Source organism: Ictidomys tridecemlineatus, chromosome 10 (genome assembly GCF_052094955.1).
Source record: "Ictidomys tridecemlineatus isolate mIctTri1 chromosome 10, mIctTri1.hap1, whole genome shotgun sequence".
NCBI lineage: Eukaryota > Metazoa > Chordata > Mammalia > Rodentia > Sciuridae > Ictidomys > Ictidomys tridecemlineatus.
The window spans coordinates 14,643,110-14,666,609 of NC_135486.1; the positions used below are offsets into that span (position 1 = coordinate 14,643,110).

The window sequence follows — 23,500 nt, forward strand, 5'->3', positions numbered from 1 at the left end:
AGAGGGAAGACTTCTCCATGTCAGTTTGTCTGCTGTGTTGTCAAAAAGACCTCCATTAGTTTACATCTGTCCTTCATTCTCCAGGTGAGCACTCTACTAAACCATCCAATGATAAAAACTTGAAGGGTCAACCTACCCAAATTAATTGGAAGAGAAAGATATGTCCAGGGTATCCTCGTGAGCGTCCTCCAAAAATGTTGCCAATCTCAGCAAAAAGCAGTGTTCCATAGGATGGATGGATGTTCAAAGACAGGCAAACATGTCGCTGTATCAGCTAAAGTTTGACTTCAAAATCTGGGTATCCAAGGATTTCTTCTATATTCTTTAGGGACAGGAGAGGAGGTAAAATTCTGACTTCCTACATTGTATCTTCATCGAGCCAATTGAAAGATGAAAAGTTAGGTGGAGAGGTTAAAATAGAGAATTATTAACTAAAGGGAGTTGAAACATGCATATTTCAAGACCTTAAATTAGTCAAAATCTAGGAAAAAGGAAGACACCGAGTCATAGGATGAGAAAATAACATGGTTTTGTATTGGAAGGTTTCAGAGAAAGCCCTCTTTCAGGACAGCTCTAGACAGAGTTATTAGAACAGAAGACAGTTTTGTTCTTATTTTAGACATGGAAAATCCTCTGAACCAAAATTCCCAAATCTTCTCCACATATTTTCAGATTAGTTTCCCCAATAATTCCACATAGTTTCCAGGCAGGGCCTGTTTGGCCTGGACTTTACATTCACCATGGATCTCAAATTTAAACCTTTGGCATAATTTCACACAGAAGTGGTACTTCCTGTTCTGAGATTCTGTGTTAAAGTTATCAGTTTGTTCAAGATAAACATTTAAAATACGTCACAATTTTTGAAACTCTCTTTTTGGCACATCTACCTTTTTTAAAAGTATTTTAGAAGTCTTCAAAATCGTTCCATGCCCTGGGCTTTCCGCCCCCTCTGGCACGCTCTGCTCCTAAAAAGTCACATTGTACAAGTCTTACAGTGAGCATTCCTCCCAAACAGCTCCTACATGGATGTGAGTTCAAGAAAAGAAGGCAGACATCCTGCTCATAGGAATTATTTATAATTCAAAAGAGAATGGAATAATGCTTCTGATGATCATCTTGGACTCAGAACTTATTTGTGCAACTTATATGACTCTTTGACTAAACCTGTTTCCCCTTCTTGGACATCCCTTGGAACAAAGAACAGATTCTCTCTCTCTCTCTCTCTCTCTCTCTCTCTCTCTCTTCCTTTTCTTTCTTTCTTTCTTTCTTTCTTTCTTTCTTTCTTTCTTTCTTCTCCTTCTCCTTCTTCTTCTGGAAGAAATTTTTATTTTGGCTCATGGTTTCAGAGATTTCATTCCACAGATGGCCAGCTCCATTACTCTGGGCCCCAGATGAAGCAGAGCATCATGGGAGGGGGGGGTGAAAGAGGAAGGCAACTCAGAACATGGCAATCAGGAAGCAGAGAGCTTGGACAGGTCTATCCCTAAGAAAACTTGCTGCAGAACAGTTCAAATTATAACCATCCACACTTTCAAAACACATTAAATCAGAGAATCATAGAATTTTAATGTGTATTCTATTACAAAATAAACCATGAAACCTAGAACACATTTAAAAATTTTGCAGAACACAAAACATAGAAAGTACATTCTATCTTGCCACTCTGATAGGTTGCTCTGCATAAAATGTATTTTTTAACAAAAGTGGAATCATACTCTACAAGTTTTAGAATTTGCTTTTTTCACTTCTCAATATTGCAAACATGTTCCACCATATTAAATATTCTTTCAAGGTACCATCTTAATAGCTACACATGGCATTTTATAAATATGTGTCAATTCATTTCATCATTCCTTTATGTGGGGGCTTTTAGATGGAACCCAGTTTCTCTTAACTCTGATAATTATGACTGTGGAAAAGTTATTCTTTCTGTCAATCATAATTATTACATCCTTAGGATAGATTTCTGGAAGTGGAACTGATAGGCTGAAGAATAGGCACATAGTTCAGATTTGAGACGCACATTGTTTTTGTTTTGTTTTGTTTTTTATATTTTTTAAGATCTAGTGGCGGACACAACATCTTTGTTGGTATGTGGTGCTGAGGCTCGAACCTGGGCCGCACACATACCAGGCGAGCGCGCTACTGCTTGAGCCACATCCCCAGCCAGGAGACTCACATTGTTGAACTATCTTGCAAAATGTTTCCCAATCCGACCCAAGGTATACAGATGCCTGTTTACCATCTGCTCTAAGGAATAACAAATATCTGTTTACTATCTGCTTGAAGGAATTATGTTTAAAGGTAAACTAGTAAATGATTAGAATGAAAAAATAGTATCTATTTATGGAAAGGATTTACAATGTGGTTCCTTTAAACAGAGCATTCTCCTAGTACATTTAAGATATTATTAGACTTAAAATATAATTCTAAGTTTCTGCAGAAATCTTCAACATAATAACAAGAATAAAATACTTCTCTGTTTGATTTTTTTTTTTTTTAAATGGAGACTGCCACTCTCAAAGGACTGTCTCTGCTACTGTCCTCATCCAGACTGAGAAGAGCTGCCATGGTGCAGAACACCATTGTTCTGCTCTTAATCCGGCTTCTGTTTCACGTTCCCTCTCCCGGCATGCACTGGATAAACGCGGCAGCACTGACATGACGAGAAGCCTCCCCTGAAGACTGCAGCCCACACTCATCCATCCCTGCGCTGAACTCCTATTAGACTTATTGTCTGCACCACACAATTAGCACTTTATTATATACTGTCTTGTTCTCTAATTGTCTGCACCACACAATTTAGCACTTTATTACATTCTGTCAGATTCTGTAACTGTGTCATGTATTTTTGTCTTATCTCTCCATCTAGATTACAAGCCCAGGGTGGCAGGGACCCTGTCTGGTCCTGCTCTGCCATTCCCCATGGCCCTCCCACACTGTGCTAGGCACAAGCCAGCAGTTCTTCCTCAAATGCTGGTGTTTCTGGATTGGCAGGGAGTGGGTGAGTTGGGAGACTGCTTGATTGACTTTCTGATGGACTTGACATAGACCAAGTTAGCTGAACTTTGAGTGGAAACAGATAAGGTGCTGGGTAACAGAGGAAGGGACCATAGTCTTTCCAGTCACAGCCTTTCTGTTTCTACCCAAGCTTTCCAATGTCTGTGCAACACGGAGACCAAAACAGGTGACCAGACAATACCATTCTTAAAAATCACAGATTTTTCATCTGAAGATCCTACGTGGTCACATTCTCTACTTGAGGAGGCACTGCCATGCACGGGACAGATGTTGTGCTTGGAATTAGAGAGACTCCTCCAGCTGTGTGGTCATCGGCAAATTCATCCCTTCCTCCCCCCTCCTGAAGCTAAGCTTTGATTCCTCATCTCTGAAATCATTCCAGTAACTGTGGTTGTTTGTGAGATCGCCCAGAAGCCTGCTGCAATGTTCTTATTTTTCCCAATTTCTGTCACTACGGTGGCTTGGAGGAAGTGTAAGTATTATTATTAACATGATAAATATAGTTAATACCTCTGTTTGTCCCACACACTCCTTGAATAGCATAGTGTCTGCCCAGGCTGTGATCGGGGGCTGCTTCTCGGCATGCGGGAGTTACACAATTCATCTTTTCAGGATGAAGTCATTTGTACTTGGTGGTCTATCACATGACACCTGATTCGCCTTCAGTAAATAATAAGAGAAGAAACACCCAGTATCTCACACCAACAAATCCCTTCCACAGCCCTTCATTTTTACCCCGGCTGTAAACATTTAAGTGAACTGAGAATTGGGTTAACTGTATTTCTCTGAATCGGGGATGATGTAAATAAAATGTTCTGTCCCTGTGTGTCACCTGCCTTTCCCCCTTACAATCAATATGTTTGGTCATGCTATAGAGCCTTCCGTGCTTTTGTCCTCATGTTTTCAACTGGCAGGTGCACAATAAAGTGTAGCTAGTCAAATAATTGTTCAACCTGTGATTCTCTCAAAACAAGATAATTAAGCCTCTCCAGGAAGTGCAGCTTTCACCCTGGGTTTTCCCCACCCTGAGGACCTAAGTTGCTTGGGGAGCTCTGAGTGGCCACTTTATAAGAGAGAGGACCTCCTTGAAGAATAGCTTCTCTTCCTTTGCAGGTGTCACCCAAGTTTCCCTTTGCTATCTGTGCTAATTGGCTGTATTCATTCTTTCAAAAATATTTATCCAAAGTGGCCATGTCACAAGCAGGAGGTGGTCCCCTGGAGGTACAACAGTGACCACCACCCAGCCAGGGACTCCCACTCAAGGAACCCACCATCTTATGAAACGCAGGCAGGTCAACAGAAAAGTCCCACCCACGGAGATGAGTGTGAATAGAATATTTGTGGCCAGGCCACCAGCTTGAGACTGCCTACACCCACTACTAAAAGCCAACACTGTCTGATACATCTAAGAAATGGTTTTCCCTGCTAAAGGCACTGATTAATAAAGCAGGGGACTGCTCAAAGACTATTTTGCAGACTTGGGGACAGAGAAAAGATAGGAAAGTGCATCCTTGGCAGGGAGGAAAAGTTTTGTCTCCAACTGGGTTCCCTGACCTATCTCCTTACACTCCTGTCTGAGCCCCCCAGAGAGAAGCCCTGCAGGGGGAGGGAAGGGCTCAGCCAGAGGACAGACAAGAGTCAGCTGCTCTGGGGCCCAGATGGGAAAACATGAGACAGAGAAGAGAAGGAGCTTCTCTCCACAAGTTTAGGGATGGTGTGGCTGATGCTCTTGTGAGCCCAGGAGAGAACAGCCTGGGCTGAGATGAGACCCTGCCCTCTGCCAGGGCTGCAGGGCAGGGACGTCAGCAAGGAGCTCCACCTGGGAGAACAGGAAAGGATGGATGGCAGGGAGCACCCTGCAGTTACCACCATGTCATAAGAGACTTGGAGGGAGGCTGGCTCTGCACCAGGCAGGTGGAGGCACAAACCTATGTAATTAATGCAAGTGAACAGCACAATATTTTTTTTAAACATCCCGTGATAGAGGAGTGCACTTTATTCCATGTTTTTATTGGTGCATTATAGTTGATCATAATGGTGGGATTTGTTGTTATATATTCATCCATGCACACACTATAACAATAGAATTTGGCCAATATCATTCTTCAATATTTCCCCTGTCCCTCCCTTCACTGGTCCCTTTCTTCAGCTCTACCAATGTCCCTTCGATTTTCATGAGACGTGCAGCCCCACCTTTTTTTTTTCCTTTCTCCTCCCTAGCTTCCACGTATGCGAGAAAACATGAAACATTTGATCTTCTGAGTTGTCTTGGTTCATTTAACATAATGGTCTCAAATTTAATCCATTTTCTTGAAAATGAATAATTTCATTTTTGCTTGTGGATGAATAAAACTCTGTACATGTGTGCATATATACATATATATATATATATACTTCACGTTTTCTTTATTCATTCATCCTTGATGGATTCCTCGCTAGTTCAATAGTTTGGCTATCGTGAATTGTGCTTATAATGTATGCATGTATTGCTATAGTAAGATGGCTTTAATTCTTTACGAGAAATACCAAGGGGTGGTATAGCCAGGACATATGGTTATTCCATACCTAGTCTTTTGAGGAACCTCCATACTGAGTTTCAAGCAGTTGTACTAATTTACATTCCCATCAAGAGTATAAGACTTCCTTTTTGTCCACATTCTCTCCAGCATGTATTATTTTTTGGTATTCTTGGCTACCATTCTGAACAGAGTAAGATGAAACCTCAGTGTAGTTTTGATTTGCATTTCCCTAATTGTTAATGATGTTAGTAGCACTAATTAACGTCTATTCCCACCAGTGCTGGTACAGAGATAAAACCTAAGGTCACACAGGTTCTATGTACATAAAACTTGTGGAAAGATACACACAACCATATTCCAATCATGAGATTAAGCAAAGTGATGCCTGATCAGGTAATAATAAAATTAAGGTCTGGTAGGTAGACAAGATAATTAACAAAAAGAGGGTTGGGGGAACTGAGGGAGGCTGAGAGGGAGTTCAGCCAGGCTTCTTCTTCCTGCAGAAGTAGAGGATCTTGGGGCTGGGATGTGGCTCAAGCGGTAGCGCGCTCGCCTAGCATGCGTGCGGCCCGGGTTCGATCCTCAGCAGCACCACATACCAACAAAGATGTTGTGTCCGCCGAGAACTAAGAAAAAAATAAATAAATGTTAAAATTCTCTCTCTCTCTCTCTCTCTCTCTCTTTAAAAAAAAAAAAAAAAAGAAGTAGAGGATCTTGAGGAAAGCTCTTGGTGGAGGATCCGATCAGATGGAATCAAAGGAATCAACCCTGAGACTGGAGGCAGGCTGACATCAAGTAACTGGATAGAAACATCAAGAGCCAGATAAAAAAAGATACATCTCCTGAACTAAACAAAATTATTTCTACCACATGCATTTGGTTAAACAGGATTCAAACAAAAAGCATTTTAAATAGTACTCTGCCTCTATCCTCTTTCCCAGAAAAACAGCTGATGACAGCAGGCCTGCACCAGTATGGGCCCACACAGTTGGTAAGATAGCTCAGTACTCCCTACAGGTTGGTGAAGAGCTGCTGTTTCTCACCCCTGGAGTGCTGCCCCCTAGAGTTTTCATCCATCACTGAAGGCTCTAAGCATGGGCATTAGGGGACCTTTTAGGAGCCCCCTAGCAATAAGAGCCAATTAACCCATGCTGAACCAGTTGGTAAGTATTTTAACATTATCGTTATTAATATATTGAGGCATATTCAGTTGTATCCCTACACATACCCCTTTTTTTTCTTTTAATACAAATGGGAGAAATGAATAAATGTTATTCTGCATTTTGCCTTTTTGTACCTACTTGGCCCAACTTTCAATGCATAACTAAATAGAGATTGTATATTTCTTTTGGAGATAACATAATTTAGGCTATAGCTAAGACACCTAAGCTGAGAAATGGAGCAACAGAAGGAAACATGAGATTTTATCACAATTTCTACAAGCTTTCCATTAGGGCCAGATGAACCTGGCCAAAGGAGACAATGGAAATACTCTGAAAACTGGAATGTGTGTATCACACCAGGGTGACCATGTCCTAAAAGCTTAGGTGGAAGAAATAAGAGGTACAAGATAAACAAAATCTCCTTGAGTTCTCAGGAAGGGCCTAAGTCTCCCAGATCCTGGACCATTAGCTCTCAAATTCAATTGTTACCCAGCATCAAGCCAGCCTTGGGTGGAAGCAAATTAAATTTGAAATTTCATGTACCTCATCAAATTCTTTCCAGTAAGTTTTTCCTCCATTCAAAACATATGTAACATACAATGAAATTCTTTATTTAAGAGCTAAAATACATTTTTCTGAAGTGTCCCATTTCAACTCAATCTGATGAAGGGGGTAGAGAATTTTGTTCATGAAGAGAATATGCTTATGAACTAAACTTGAACAAAATTTTTAAGCATTCTCTACACATCAAAAAATCAAGACTGGCTGGGTTGGCTGGGCATAGTGGTACAGGCCTGTCATTCCATCAATTTGGGAGGCTGACGCAGGAGAATTGCAAGTTTAAGGTCAGCCTGCAAAATTTAGTGAGACTTCATCTCAAAATAAAAAATAGCTGGGTGTGCATATCTGTAATTTCAGCAGCTTGGGAGGCTGAGGCAGGAAGTTTGCAAGTTTAAAATCAGCCTCAGCAACTTAGCAAGGCCCTAAGCAACTTAGACCTGTATCAAAATAAAAAATAATAAAGGCTGAGGCCGGACACAATGGCACATGCCTATAATTCTAGTGGCTTGGGAGGCTGAGGTAGGAGGATCACAAGTTCAAAACCAGTCTCAGCAATTTAGCAAGGTGCTAAGCATCTCAGTAAGACCCTGTCTCTAAATAAAATACAAAATAGGGCTGGGGATGTGGCTCAGTGGTTAAACATCCCTGGGTTCAATCCCTGGTACAAACATTAATAATAATAAACAAAAAATAAAAGGGCTGTGGATATAACTCAGTGGTAAAGCATCCTGGGTTTCATCCCCGGTTCATAAATAAATAAATAGCAGAGTTATAGTCACGTTTATCTTCAAAACCCAAAGAACCAATATGGAGCAGGAGGCTTAATTGCTTGTGTTTGATTTCTTTGTTTTTATGCATTTTTCCCCCTGAACTGGGGATTGAATCCACGGCCTTGAGCACGCTAGGCATCCCCAGTCCTAATTTAAGATCAATGAGAAAAAGACGGATTGAAGATGTTAAAAACTCAAGATGTAAACTACATAGATTTTTGGAGGAGGAGGAGAGCTGAGAAATATCATCTATTTGTTATTGATTCCTGATAGTCCCAGAAACTTCCAGTCGGGGGGAAAAGACTCATGAAGAAAAAAGCAATTTCTGCTGATCGACTGCCACCTGGTGGTGAATTTTTGACATAGGCTATTTGTTATGGGAGCAGCTTGGGAGTTTGGGTATGCTTTTTGAAGGCAAGCTCATTACTCTTTGAGATTTCTGAAGAACATGTGCAGTGTTGTCACAAGTAGAATATATCTCTCTTGTGTTTCCAAAGTGCCTGTGTTCATGCAGGCAATAGCTGATATAGGCTGAACATCCTTCAAAAGGAAGATTTGCTTCTGTGATAATCTGAATATTGTCAAGCCCTGTCAAGCAAAATTAATATTAACTTTCTCTTCTGTTTACAACCTATGGTACCCTCATCATTTCCTATACTCATAGTCAAACCAGACCTGCATTTTCAGTTTTTCTCTACTGTTCAGAGGTGACCAAACAGTGTATGTGACCCATTGGACACAAACATCAAGGGATGCAATTCAGGAAGCCTGGGTCACAAAGTCAGCGATGAGGAAGTGTTCCCCAAATTGCCAGGAATCACTTCTTGCTTTCTAAGATGCATTACAGTCTTCTGTGTCCTTGTGAGTTCCCTAGCTCCCCACTCGGTACAACACCATCTCTCTGGGCCACCAAGGTTCCTACTGTTGCATGAACACCAATCAACAGGGAGGCCCCCTCCTCCATCAGCACTGAAGTCTACATTCAGGTCACAGGGCTGACACTGCCCTAGGTTAGCCACATCCTTTCTGCTATCCATACTAATTCTACTATTTGTGGAGTGTAGGCACTCTGGGTGTCACATGGAACAGAACGGAAAAAACAAACACACAAACACGCTGAGACGTGGTGATCAAAAGGGAAAGCAGTGGGTGCTGGGGAGACCTGAACTGGGAGAATCTGAAGTCAGGACCCTCTCATTTAAACCAGGATCTGAAGAAGGAGAAACAGAGAGATAAAGAGCAACCTGGGTACACGGAAAAGCCCTGACCTTGGGAAGGACTTGAGACCTCTGAGGAACTGAACAGAGGCCCAAATACTATAAACTAACTCCAGTGGAAAAGGACACCACAAGATGTCAGGAGTTTAGAACCTGCTGTCATAGTAGTCATAATAACCAAAAAACAGAAACAATTCAAATGTCCTTTACCTGAAGAATGGGTAAATACAATGTGGTCTCTCCAAACAGTCAGGTATTATTTGGCCACAAAAAGGAATGAAGTACTGTTTCCTGCTGTGCTGTATATGGGCAAACCTTGAAAACATTGTGCTACATGAGAAAAGCCAGCCATACACAGTGTAAGGTTCCATTGATTTGAAAGGTCCAGAATAAGCAAATCTATAGCAGCAGAAAGATTAGAGGTTGCTCAGGGCTAAGGGTCGGCAGGGGGTCTAGAAAAGGGAGAGACTACTAAGGTTGTGTGGTTTTTGAGGAGGGTTGATGAAAATTTCTAAAATCAATTGTGACAATGGTTACATAATTCTGAATATACTGAACTATTGACCATTGAACTATTGTATACTTAAATAGATACATGGTACTTAAATTATACTTCAATAAAAGTATACTTAAATAGATGAATTATACTTAAATTATACTTCAATAAAACTGTTATTAAAAAGAAAAAAAAAACAGAGTCACAGACCCCAGGCTAAGAATTCCATGTATGGATGCTCATCACTTTTGTTCAACTCATTGTTTTCCTTCAAGTCCTTTCTCCTTAGGAAACTGGTATGAGTCTCACATGGCTAAGCCAGGAGACAGGAGAGTATTGCTGCAAGACACTGCTGTCAGGAATGTCCCTCCCTGTGACTCCAGAGTTCTCTGAAACCAGCTTAAGCACAGGACTTCCACCCCCTCAAGAAATGCCTCTTGATTGGGCTCATCCTCAGAAGACAGGCCCTGAAGGATAAGGGTCTTTGTCCCTGGGGCCAGCCATCAATTCAACTTCTATTTAGGACCTGAACCCTTCTCAGAGGATACTCCATCTTTTCCACCAGCCCCAAGGACACCCATACAAACCAGAACTTCCGGTAGTCACTCTCACACCTGTGACCTCACACGTTCTGTATAGAATAGAATAGAGTTGAATAGAAAGGAGTTGCTCGCCAATGGACAGGGCTTCTACTGCCTACAACAGATAGCGGCCCTTCAACACCCAACTTAGGTCTCTTCCTTCATGAAGGTTCCAGTTTTCAGCTGACTAAATCCATTTCCTCTTTTCTGGTAAGGGCATCCCTACTAGAAATAAGGGGAAGAAGTAAGTGCAAGAACAGGTGATAGGCTCCACCTGCTGTTCCACAGATGAAACAGTCTGATCAATTTCAGCTCACCAGATCCCCAGGCTCTTCCCCCAGCCCGTGGAGGTCTTACTTCAATTGCAGCAATCAAAATGTGACGTAGAACTACAATACACTTTCTTAAAACAAAGGAGAGTTGAAGGGAGTAAATATCTCCAGGTTTCAGCTTCTCTGCCTGCAGGTAAACAGGCACTCTGCCCAGCACAGTGCTGGCCTTGAGTCCTTCACGGTAGAATGGGGGACAAGAGGGAGAGCGGCGGGGCCCAGAGCGTGACTCGCCCGCTTCGCGCTGCCTCTTCCGCCTCCGCGTCTCGCTGCCGTCGCCGCGCAGCCATGTCCGAGGAGAAGCCCAAGGAGGGTGTGAAGACGGAGAATGACCACATCAACCTGAAGGTGGCGGGGCAGGATGGCTCGGTGGTGCAGTTCAAGATCAAGAGGCACACCCCACTGAGCAAGCTGATGAAGGCCTACTGCGAGAGGCAGGGCTTGTCAATGAGACAGATTAGATTCAGGTTTGATGGGCAGCCAATTAATGAAACAGACACTCCAGCCCAGCTGGAGATGGAAGATGAGGACACCATCGATGTGTTCCAGCAGCAGACGGGAGGCATGGCCTCCAGAGGGACCACCCCACACCCTGCCATCGTCCTTGCATTTGTTATTGAATGGTGAGCGACCACGCTGATCACAGAGGAGTCCGAGAAAGACAAGGACAGTCACCGAAACGATCCTCGAAGCACCTCAAGTGCAGCTCAAAACTCTGCAGGGATGAGTCTTCAGCTTACATTGGGCCAATCACATTGTTCTCTTTGTGAAATGAGTTTTAAGGTTTTGGGTTTGTTTTTGTTCTCGGTTTTGTTCATTGCCCCTCTCAAAACATGTTTTCCTTCAAACTTGTGGCCAAATGTTGGCTTTCAGTCTGTGGCCAGGCTCTCACCCCTGGAGAAGAGGTCACTGCTGGAGCTACTTGTCCGAATCACGTGGAGAGCTCATGTTCACACTGTGCATCTGTGGGAGAGAGTGGGGGGTGGAATTCCACCAGGCGCATTATTAAAATTCTAAAAGCTGCAAATGACAGACTTCATCAAGCATATGGTATAGTTGAAGGCAAAATACTGGAACACTTCTTCAAAGGTAAAAAACAAAATAAGTCCTTCAGTAATAAGGCCCAAGTGCTTTCTGCTCCTGAGTGTATCCCCTCTGGGTCTGAGGCCCAGGATGCCACCTCTGCACTCGGTGCTTGGGTGTGGGTATGTGGGCAATGATGGGCACAACCAAAACCAGCTTTTCTTTTTTCAAAACCAGGAAATAATTACCATGTTTCTCATTTGGTAATTGTATTGTGGCCTCAGATTTACTTCTAACAGATAATTACGGTCTTTATGTAAAGTAAGATGAAATATCACTGAATTTGCAGTTATGTTGTATAAAAGAGCTGCTTCAAAGTGTGGTTGCAAAAGAAACCCACAGAAAGGTGACTTAGTGTTCTTATGGATTTTTACTTTGCCACTGTCCAAATAAGTATCGAAATTATGCATTAGAACAGTGACTCCAGTTCTGTGAGATATTTGGGAATCTTTACCAATTAAAATGTTCATAGTTCTGCCTATTGTCCTGTAAGGATCCATTGCTGCTTGATGGTCATTCTCTGCCTTTTATAGTCCCCTGATGGTGACCCATCACCTCGCTTGCTTGAGATCTTGCAGAAATGTCCTCATTTCCTGTTTTGCTGTATGGGCTCTGGTGGGATGTTGTTGGCTCTGTTGTTTGTTCACCAATTTGTACATTATGTTACCCTTTACTACTGTAAACAGTAAAGATAGTTTGGTAAAAAAAAAAAAAAAAAAGAATGGGGGACAAGAAATATAAGCATGAAAGATTAAGAACTGATGATTAGGGCTGGGCTATAGCTCAGTTGGTAGAGTGCTTGCCTTACTACATGCATCAGGCCCTGGATTCAATCCCCAGCACCAAAAAAAAAAAAAAAAGACTGATGATTAGATGATACTGGATAACCACAGAGGAAAGGTCACAGAGCCCTTGCCACTTATGAGGAAAGGGTCCGAGGGCTGCACCCCAGTTCTGAGTCCCCTGCTGTCTAACTGTCCCTTTTAAGCCCTACTGACCTACCCATTGTCTGAGACTTGGGGGGCGGGGGTTGTCACCCATTCCAGGAAGACTTTTCTCAAACATTCTACACACACACACACACACACACACACACACACACACACACGCCTCAGCCCAGATGTGATCCCACTCAGTGTTCTCATAATCTTTGTCCAGATCTGTCTCTACATTTACCATATTTTTAAAGATCAATGTCTCCCCCACAATTCACACAAAAGGCCCTGAGTTTGTCAGCACACAGAATGGATGCTGTGTGCACCTGCACCCCATTCTGGTGAGACTCTCCCTACCCCATATTATCCTTTCCTTCTCTCTCCTTCCAGCTCTCCTTCCACAGATGTCAACCTACATCTCAGTCTGGCGGATGTCCCTGCTTTCTCCAGTTCTTTTCCCCAATAAATCTTTTCCTTTCCTTTCTTTCTTTTTTTTTTTTTTTTTTTTTTTGAGAGAGAGAGAGAGAGAGAGAAGTTTAATATTTATTTTTTAGTTTTCAGCGGACACAACATCTTTGTTTGTATGTGGTGCTGAGGATCGAACCCGGGCTGCACGCATGCCAGGTGAGCGCACTACCGCTTGAGCCACATCCCCAGCCCCCCAGTAAATCTATCTCTTGCACATCTAATCCCATTTTAGCATCTACTTCTTAACAAATTCTAACACTTGGTTATAAGGAATTGCTTTATATTATATTTATATAAACAGTAGATCATTTAGGCATTTAGAATATGGGTTAATTGGTTGACAATGTTGAGTCTAATACCTATATCTTTTAGGTACAGAAGGAAGGAGTCCTAAGTTGGGTCTTTTAAAAAGTCACTGACATTGTGCTGTTCGGATGATATTCTTATTGACATTATTAACAAATTAAAAAATAAAAACTATGCTCCATCCTTAGGAAAAGTCATCTCATATAACCAGAACTTTTTCCCCTCCCTCTTTCCCTTTCTTCCTTCCACAGAATAGCATGCAGGAGTGATTAAAATTATGAGCTCCTAGCCACTTGGGAGACTGAGGCAGAAGGATTACAGATTTAAGGCCAGCCTCAGCAACTTAGCAAGACCATGTTTCAAAATAAAAAATAAAAAAGGCTGAAGATGTAGCTCAGTAACAAAATTGCCCTGGGTTCAACCCTCGATAACTAAAAAAAAAAAAAGAAAAGAAAGAAATTATAAGCTCCCAGGCTATGTGAAATCACAGCTCAACTTTTCCCGTTGCTATGGTCTCTGACATTACCTAAGCTCTTTAAACTTCTGTTTCTGTTCTGAGAAATGGAATGATGCTTCCTCATCTATAATATATGAACTTTCTCAAAAGTACCTACCACATGAGATTGCTTTATGAATCAAATTTAAATAGCTAGTAACTGTGCAGGCAGAGTAAGCACTGAATGTGGTACTTATAATTATTAGCAATTATCTCTGGCGCTGCATGCATGGAAATAGCAATTATAATGCATTTAAAAGCACTTTGCAAACTAGAAATACTTTTGGAAATTTTATTTTTTCTAAATGAAATAATAAGCATCCATTCACATCAACAAGAAAAAGCTGAAGACTTGTTTATGGCTATGTTCCTCCTGATTTATGAGTACAATGTCAAATATTAGAAAGTAACTATAGACAGCTCCAGTGGCTTCAAAGCCTGAAACTCTTTTGATTTACATGATTTTCAAGAGTTACAATCTTTTCTGACATACACTTGATTACCTAAGATATTGAGTACATTGTTCAAAATATTTTTCTGTAACCTTAGACAATCATGATTAAGCTTTTGCGATTTTACTCAATCACTAGGTGCTAGGCAACGCAACTAGACTACATGACTCCTGACCTATTATTCACTTCTAACTTTAAAGCATACCTATAATTATTTTATTAACCTTTAACTTTAAAGCATACTTATGATTATTGGTAAGCTTTCTTTTTAAATTTTTTTATTTGTTTTAATTAGTCATACATGACAGTACAATGACTTTTACTTCTAAACTAAAATCTCAGTAAAACACACTTAAAGTAGTGAAAGTCTATTATTTAAAAGCCTACTACTCTGAAGTGCCTCTAAAATATATCTATGTTAATTTTACATTATTCTATTTTAATTTCCAAGGTAATTTCCTTTTTTTCATATGACCTATTCAACTGCTTTCTTAATCTTTTTTTTTTTTTTTTTTTGGTGGGGTTCTTTTTTTTTTTTTTTCTCTTTTTTGGAACTGGGGGTCAAACCCAGGGTTTTGCGAATGCAAGGCAGACACTTTGCCACTGAGCTACATCCCAGCCTCAACTGCTTTCTTAAAGAACTTCCTTGATCCTTGGTCAAAGCACACCAATTCTTATGTCTTTGTAATCTTTAACTAAAGGGCAGGCTTTACACCTCAACCCATTTGTCATTTATATTAACTATGTATTTTCCATTTTCATCATAAGTTTCTGCGAAAAGCAAAGGAGGGCCTATTGGTTGGGGAATGTATTTTTATTAGTCTCTTGTTCTCGAGGGGATATCATAAGCTACATACGATGGTCCTTGTACTGTTGGCACAGCAATTGTTTTTCTGTAGCTAGGCTATTGAACAGGTTGTGGTTTTAGGATGGGGTTGGGGGAGGCTGGTATAAATTGTTAATCATGGGATAAATATTTCTCGTTGCTTAGGCTTGAGGAATAACATCATTGTTTGTATCCTGTGAGATATTGAAACATACCTCATGGCATGTCTCCATTGTACCCTTAGTCTCATTCTGAGAATTTTCCTGCAATCTCAGGCAATGCATACTTTTATTATTGATGACGTATGCCCTGTTATCATATGAGTTATCATAAACAACACACTGAACATTCCTAATGGTTCCAGTTTCCAGACGGTATGCCTTGCCACAGCATCCCCCATGCTGTGACCCTGTCAGACATCGGGTGCCAGAATGCCTTCACCAGATGGACTTGCAAGTTCCAGGGCAGATCAGCCTCAGAAATTTAGAAAGACTCTATCTCAATTTTTTTTTAATTAAAAGAGTATTTAGGAAAAAAAAAAACATATGTTATGTGCATGTACAAATATACCACAATAAATCCCACTTGTATATATATTGATGAAGCACCGATTAAAATAATAGTAGAAGGGAGATCAGTTGAGCAAGTGGATCAGGGGAAGAGAGGAAATGAGGGAATGGGAAGTGTAAGGAAAGAAGCAAATTAAGATAACAGGGGCCGTGGCTCAACAGTAGCAGGTTTATTTGGGACAAACCTGGGGATGAGGACCAGTAGAGACTGGGACCCTTTTCCACTTACAGTAGATACAGGGGCACGAGGACCAGGGGAATTTTTGTGATTAGTCGGTTGCTAGGGGTTGTCAGGAAAGTGCCTTTTGGTCACTTTCTTTGAGGTGATCACTGCCCCATGTCGAACCTTGTGTTTTCCGGGATTCAGTACTAGATACATTAATTTCCTTTCTTTGCATGATGGTGAAGTATTGTCTGGGTTTTAAGGTCAGGCTGAGTCAGCGTAACCGTGAAGTGACTCTTGCTAAGATGGAGGAAATGTTTCAAAATGGGACTGCCTGTGTCAAGTTCTACCTAACTGGAAGATACTGGGGAATGAGGTTAATCAAACTGTAATGAATCCCACTATTATATATAATTATAATCTAAAAAAAAAAAAAATGCTTGAGATGTAGCTCAGTGGTTTAGCAAGGGTGTGGGGGCTTGGGTTCCATCGCCAGTAGCATTTGCATCACAAACAAATAACGCTTCTAGACATTTCTACAAGTACAGACATTTTATTTTAAAAAATACAAAACAAAACGTTTCCCTTTCAAAACTCTTCCAATTGTTCTCCAGTACAGACCAGAAAACCTCCTGCATTAGTAGCTAAGCCATTTCTAAATCCGCCATCTCTTTCGCCCAGGAGAGCGAGCCAGGCTGGGGCAGCGGCGGGGCCTGAAGAGAGCCAGGCCTGATGGGCAGCGGGGTCCCCCAGGCTTGGTAAAGGCAGCCCGGACCTCTCACCGCAGAGGCACCAATACCGGGTCTTGCAGAAACGGGGCCAGAGAAGAAAAGCTAAGACCGAGGAACCGAGCGGCAAGGGCCGGGCGCAGAAGGGGCAGGGAGAGGTTTCGTGGGCTCCGCGCCCCCAACCCCTGGTCGGAGGCTTTGACTCCCGGGGCACCGGACTTGGCGCCGCCCGCATTTCGGAGCACAGTTAAGGTCACCCCGGCGGAGGAGGCGACTCAGGGCCACTGCGGCTCGGGCGGCGCGCCGCGGGCGGGGCCGTGGAACTACAATCCCCAGGCGCCCGAGCGCGGCACGTGGTCCTGCGCCAGCCGGCTTAAAGAGCGCGTCCTGGGCGCCCGGGACCGAGGACCCGCGGGCGCAGGCAGACGAGGCGCCGCCTTCCTGCCCAGAGGCGCAGGGAACAGGCGCTGGGGTCGGTGAGACCGCGCGACCCGAGCCCAGAAGGAAGCAGATACACTGGGGAATGCAGCAGAGCCAGTGTGAATGCGACACCCTCCCGGCCCGGGCAAGTGTCACTCCCCCGGCTTCGGTAGGGACCGCGTAGTCGGGTCTCCGAGGATCCTTGTCTCAAAATGATCAGTTAGCCATTGAGCCGAAGGGATTGTAACGATTACACATGAAAAATTGGTTCTATTTCTGCCTTTTCTTTTTTTCAAATGTCTCTATTTCTTCTTCTCCTTGGGCAAAGCCAGATTTTCCCCCTCCCCTTTTAAAAATTTTATGTTGTTTTTTTTAAAACTTTGCCTTTCTCTAGAGAATTTTGACTTAAGCCGCTTGAGTTAGTTCTTTGCAGTTCTTATCTGTGGATACAGGTGTAAGTTTTTAAGTGTATTACCCCCTCCTCAGTGTTTTAATAATTACATTCTAAATTCACATTAAGCCTTGGGCTGGAGATCATTTTTACCATTTGCTCTTGATAAAAGCTATCAAGAAAGGATAACATCCCAAGTGTATTTTGAAACTCGAATTTTGAAAATATTGATCATCCCGTGTTAAAATTGGGCTTCCTTTTTCTATAGGATTTTAACACCTCACCAAGTCAGCAAGTGTTCTTTATTTAGTGCATTGCTTTCTGCAAAGATAAAATTTTGAAGCTCTTCCTACCCTCAGATGGCTGGCAGTGGAGGAGAGGAACCCAAACTTTCCTGTTTCTAACTGTCAGGAGGTTTTTATGAAAAGAAAGTGTTAGGGGGAAATTCTGAGGGTTAAGAAATAATTTTCAGCTGGGAGGACCAGGGAATTCACTGGCTTTTAAAGTGAGTTTTTTAAAGGTGGCTAAACTGAGGGGACTGCAGTGGGAGTACCTTGGGAACAAAGACTAGCAGGCCAGGGCCAAGAGGAGCCACAGGGAGCAGTTAATATACAGTTTTGGCTGGTGCACTGGACTGTGGGGACAGGCCAAGGAGTTGGCCCCAGAAATGTTCCAGCTCCTGGAGGATGGATCTGGCAGCCCCTGTGGCTTGAAGGAGAGAGTGGTTCCCAGTCCCTAACCTGTATTCTCCAAGCCCTATGTTTTGAACTACTCAAGTGGCAATTAATTTGATTTATTTCAACTAAAGACAGAACATCCTGAGAATATCAGGATTACTAAGTATGAAATAAATGCAGCCCTAAGCAGAAACCAGAAGTCTATTTAGCCTGAACCTGCTAGTACTGTTTGATTTAGGAGACTTTTGATGCCAGCTTAAGTGCTCGGCACTCCTATCATTTGAACCTTGTTGCACTTTGATGGGCCCCATGGGCCAGGGGTTATGTCCACTGGTCTAGATAAGCAGTAACAAGAAATAAGTCATGAGAAGGGCGGTAAAGGAGAGAAAGAATTGCCAGGGGAAAAGATAGCAAAACTGAAATGCCTTAGTTCCTGAATAGACAGGAATAGAGAGGCTTGAGGAGGAGATGCCAGCAGAACGTGTACACCTGGGAAGATGGTGCTGGGAAAGGAATCATAATACCTGTGCCATCTTTTTATGTTCATCAGGCAAGACTTCATGGAGGGCACTGAACATGTACTAGCTATGTGCTGTTGTCAAGCATGTTACATTTAATTTCTCAACTACCCTATGAAACATATCCCCATTTACAGAAGGGTAACTAAGCACAGAGAGGTCATGTAACAGGCCAAAGTTTGCCAGGATGTGGACCCATGAAGTTCGACTCCAGAGCTGGCCCTCTAATCCCTCTACTAAAAGGAACAGAGGGAAAAAGCCATTTAGAGGACAACTGGTAGGCCCTCTTGGAGTATCTTGAGTTAATAATATGCTTGTAGGAGTGCCAGGTGAAGAAACACAGCAGGCAAAGTGTCTCACTCATTTGATGCTTGACACTCCTCTGGTATACATGGGGCCTCCCAGGTTCAGAGGCCAAGTGACCTGCCCATAGTAATGAAGGTGGTCATAGGAGGCCCAAGGACTAGAACCACATCTTGTGATTTCTTGTCTTGTGTTTTCCCTGTGGATCAGGTGATTATACTTATCTTTATAAACTTCCAACATAATTTTAGTCTCAGGTTTTAACTAGGAAATGACAGAGAAATCCTAGCATCCTGTCACTCAATCTAGGCTCTCCTTCATTGCTCTTCAGCACAGAGGAGCACTGCATGCAGTGCTTAAGCTTGATGTTGGGAGCTAGTGTTGCTGGGAACACGTCAGTTTGCAAGGAAAGGTATGTTGGCTTGTCACAGAAGCAATTAGTGTTTCTCAAGGGTTCACCTGAGCTAGGTAGGACTCTCTGTCCAGAAGTTGATTCTCATTTAGGGAGATGCGGTTCACAGTTATAAGATGAGCAGACAGAAAGAGTTTGTTCATAATTAAGTCCTATGTTGGGCTGGAGATTAGCTCAGTTGATAGAGTGCTTGCCTTGCATGCACAAAGCCCTGAGTTAAATCCCCAGCACCACACACACAAAAAAAGTGCTATGTTATCTGGGCCAGATCTCAGTGTAGTGGCATTGGATTTTTAATGTGCCTGAAATGTCAGAACTATAACATATCTCTTCTTATTTATCACTTGTCTGTATCACTGTTATTTGCTAGAAGCCCACTTTTGTATAATAGTCACAAAATACTATCTGATTATTGTTTATTTTCTTCTCTGACTTTAGACGTCGCATATGTGGCTTCAAATCACATTTGTGGCTTTTCTGTCTTATAGCTCAAAAAATAATAATGTGTCTATAACTAGCAAGAGGCAGAGCTGAGAGTTGAAGCAGGCAGTTTGCCCACAGAACCCAGGCTGTCAAGCACTGTGCTCCATTGGCTGTGTTGGGTCTCCTACACGGTTTACAGACAGTTGCATTCTGCCAGGGGAAGGGTCCTTTGGCTGCCATGAGTGTGGGGTTGACTTAGCAATGAGCGTCCCCTCCAAGAGGCTTCATCCTCCTGCTACAGTCTGAGCACCTCATTCATCCAACCAAGTAGTTATCGCTTGATAATAGATATCAAGCAAAGGGCTCAAGGCAGGGAGAAAAATTCCAGTGGAACATTCCCTGACCTCCCTTGGAAGTCTGCTGCAATGGGAAAGAGAGAGGTGAATATGAGGTTTACATGTTCTACTAGAACTCGGAAAACTGAGCAAGACTGGTCAAAATTGGAATATGAAAGGATATTAGGCAAATGTAACTGAAGATTGTTATAAGTCACACTGAAACCTTAAGACTGATTGTAAGTGCTGGTTTTAGGTGAGACTCCAGTTTAACAGAATGAAAACATGGAGAAAGAAAAGAGCATTTTGTTTCTGAACATATTTCAATTTTAGTAATTATTTATATGTTTTTCTTACCTGAATTGGGTTGCACTTCTCTCTTGGGTCTGCTGTTATTGACCCGAATCTTTGAGGTTTTGGTTTGCCTCAGTCATCTGTGTGGCTACAGTCAGAGGCCTTCCAGGCAGGATTTTCCCAGGCCCACCACCCTCTCCTTGACTTTAAAGTTTTCTGCTCATTAGAACTAAACTCTAACATTTTACACTCACTCTGTGCGTTTGTGTGCTTGTAAGCATATTTTACAGCTCTCAACCAGGAATGGACTTTGCCTGGGAGTTTTGTCATTAATTGACATTCCTTGAAGAAAGAGACAAAATGACATGGTATGTTTTCCAGACATTCCAGCAGCTCAATGGCCTCCCCAAAGAAGAAACTTCACGGTCTCGTTGCTGCAACCATCACACCAATGACTGAGAATGGGTAATTATCTTTCGGGACTTACTGGGGATCTGCTCTCATCCAGCTGAGAAGGACGGAAGCACTCTAGAACAGCAGTGACTTAAGCCCCACACCTCTGGGAGTGCCCTTGCCAAATGGCAGCTTCTGTGAGTTGTCCCTCTTTACTCTCTCTGACCCCCTTGTCAGGAAAGAGCTTTCTATATCACCCCACAGAAAGGGAGAAGCAAAAAAATGGCAAACCCAGTGTCTGTAGCTCCACTAAGCAGAGTCTCCCCAGAGTCCACCACAGCCCGGATTTCCCACGTTGGGCCATTAGAACTGGAGGGGAAGAATCCCGTTTTAGCACGCTTTGGCATCAGGTGCTGTTCTGGCTACTCTGGGGATCTCGTCGCTAGATGTCTGCATGGTGCAGGATTCTGCCAGGCTGTTTAGGGAGGGAGGCACAGCCCAGCGACAGAATGCCTTCTTGGCAAGGTGAGCATGAGGCCCTGGGTTGGAGCTCCAGCACACACCCACAGAAAAGACAGGCAGCTCAGACTTGATAAAATAACCTTCCCTGTGGAAGGTGGATGGGTGTCTGCAAGAGGGAGGCAGACACCCATCATTTTTACAGTCCATTTCAATATCGATTAAATATTGGGAGTGAAGGGAGGGGAAAGAGCCAGAGCACGTGACTGGGGTGTAATCCTCTCCAAGCCAGCATTTGGGCTTCTAGGTGAATATTGTTGCAGTCTCTTTGCTTGGATAATCAGATGATGGTCATGTGCCACAGGTGACCATGCATGATATCCACTCCTCCTTTTTAATCTGTCAGAGGTGGCATGCACCAAAACAGTGAGAATTCTGGTTTTTTTTTTTTCTCTCTCTCTCTCTTGACAATCCTATTTTCTTCCTCTGTAAAAAATAATAACAGGCAGACATAGATTTATGAGCATTAAATGAGATAATCCATACAACAGTGCCTAGCATAGGGTCAGTAATTTGAACTTTCATTATATATAAGTTAAGGGCAAGAGGAACATGAACTGTTTAGGGTACATTTTTAAAAAGCCTTTATCTCTGGCTTTTTCTGCTGAATTTGTAGACCTTAACCTTACCCTTTAAACTGAATGACATTTCTTATGATTTTTAGTATCCTCAAAGTTGGCCACATCCCATTTTTCTCTTAGATCATTGGATCCCAATATCTGGCTTCTAGATCCATGAAAAAAGAAAGATCCATCCTCACTGGGTCTAACTTGCTGAAATGGCTTTTAGATTAGTCAACTGAATAACAATTTTCCCCCTTGTTACTTCTCCCTTTCTGCAAGTTCTGAGAAAGACTGAAGTCAGCTATTTCTCAATGCATCAGCTGTTTATTGGGCAGATAAAACAGAAGGCATGTGACTGCATGAGCAGGAAGGGTTTACTTCCTGCAAAAGAGTAGGATCTCTCTGTAAGCTGAAAACACTACCTACATCTGGTCTGTGCTACTTTAACCTCTGAAAAAGAACCTTGTTCGCCCGGAAGTGGCTTCTTCTTGTTAGCGTGGAAGTGCTTATCTGGGTCCCCTTCGAGTGTTTGTGTGTTCTCCTGCCTATTCAGCTGTTTCCCTGGAAGCCCAGGTCCCATGTGGTAGAGATAACTAAAAGGTCTCTGCTTTCCTGGATCTTTCCCCATTTCTCAAAGTCTTGCCCTGCAACCTCCATTTCACCGTTTCCTTTTTTAAATCAGGTCTTCTTTTCTCAACCAGGAACCTCACTTTCCTGAAATTCAAAAATTAGAATGCTGGCTGGGGCTGGGGCTGGGGCTGGGGCTGGGGCTGGGGCTGGGGCTGGGGCTGGGGCTGGGGCTCGGGCTGGGGCTCAGCAGTAGTATACTTGCCTGGCATGTGTGAGGTACTGGGTTCGATTCTCAGCACCACATGTAAACAAATAAAATACAGGTCTATCAACAACTAAATACACACACACACACACACACACACACACACACACACACACACACACACATATAAAACCCTTAAAAAATTCTTTGTAGGAACTTTTAAGAATTAAACAGTGCAAGTCTCAAGCCAGGCTCAGTGACACATGCCTATAATCCCAGTGACTCAGGAGGCAGAGACAGGAGGATCACATGCTCCAGGCCAGCCTCAAGCCACTTAGCGAGACCTTGTCTTAAACTTAAAAAATAAAATGGACTGAGGATGTAGTACAGCTCTTCTAGGTTCAGTCCCCAGTGCCAGGAAATAAATAAATAAAGCGTTCAACCACATTATCTCCAAGACCCAATCTGACTCTGAGGCTGCAGTGTCCTGGTGTTATGTCATTAGCCATATTGTATCACCAGTTAGACTATAAAGTAGCTGCAACTCCCCTCCGTTCTCTACCCTGCAGCCCAGGGAGCTTCCTAGTGAATAAATCTGAGGTCTCCTTTTTAGGAATCTCTGTTGACTCCCTTTTGTGAAGCCCTTGCCACTCGTTTTGTGGCCCATGGACCAGTTGCTCCAGTGTCACATAGGAACTTAGTAGGCAGGCGGGATCTCAGACCCTACCACCTACCACCGAACCAGGACCTGCATGTTACCAAGGGGTCCCAGATGATTCTTTAGTGCCTGGAAG

General features: G+C 42.7%; 2 protein-coding genes and 1 long non-coding RNA gene across 9 annotated transcripts in view; 2 read left to right on the forward strand and 1 right to left on the reverse strand.

Moving 5' to 3' along the window:
- Positions 1-5,010: 5,010 nt before the first annotated feature.
- On the reverse strand, positions 5,011-21,954 carry LOC144367141 (uncharacterized). The gene is made up of 2 exons (XR_013426430.1): positions 20,520-21,954; positions 5,011-6,166 (listed from the first exon to the last, which is right to left on the reverse strand). It is a non-coding gene; the product is annotated as an uncharacterized LOC144367141 (long non-coding RNA).
- On the forward strand, positions 10,862-12,219 carry LOC101961851 (small ubiquitin-related modifier 3). Its single transcript, XM_040289328.2, has one exon. The coding sequence runs from the start codon at positions 10,946-10,948 to the stop codon at positions 11,282-11,284; it is 339 nt and encodes a 112-aa protein (XP_040145262.2). The 5' UTR covers positions 10,862-10,945; the 3' UTR covers positions 11,285-12,219.
- The window catches only part of Npl (N-acetylneuraminate pyruvate lyase), a 35,318-nt gene continuing 28,864 nt past the window's right edge, over positions 17,047-23,500 (forward strand). For 2 of the 7 annotated variants that reach the window (XM_078022458.1, XM_078022459.1), the window contains exons 1-2: positions 17,048-17,248; positions 20,838-20,921. In XM_078022458.1, coding sequence (XP_077878584.1) covers positions 20,854-20,921 — 68 coding nt within the window. In that variant the 5' untranslated portion in view covers positions 17,048-17,248; positions 20,838-20,853. Of the gene's footprint in view, positions 17,273-20,837; positions 20,922-23,500 lie in introns of all 7 variants that reach the window. The other 5 variants (XM_078022456.1, XM_013356202.4, XM_013356201.4 and 2 more) reach the window with 5 other exon arrangements.

Coding starts and splice junctions, on each gene's coding strand:
- LOC101961851 (XM_040289328.2), top strand. CDS start 10,946: ATGTCCGAGGAGAAGCCCAAGGAGGGTGTGAAGACGGAGAATGACCAC.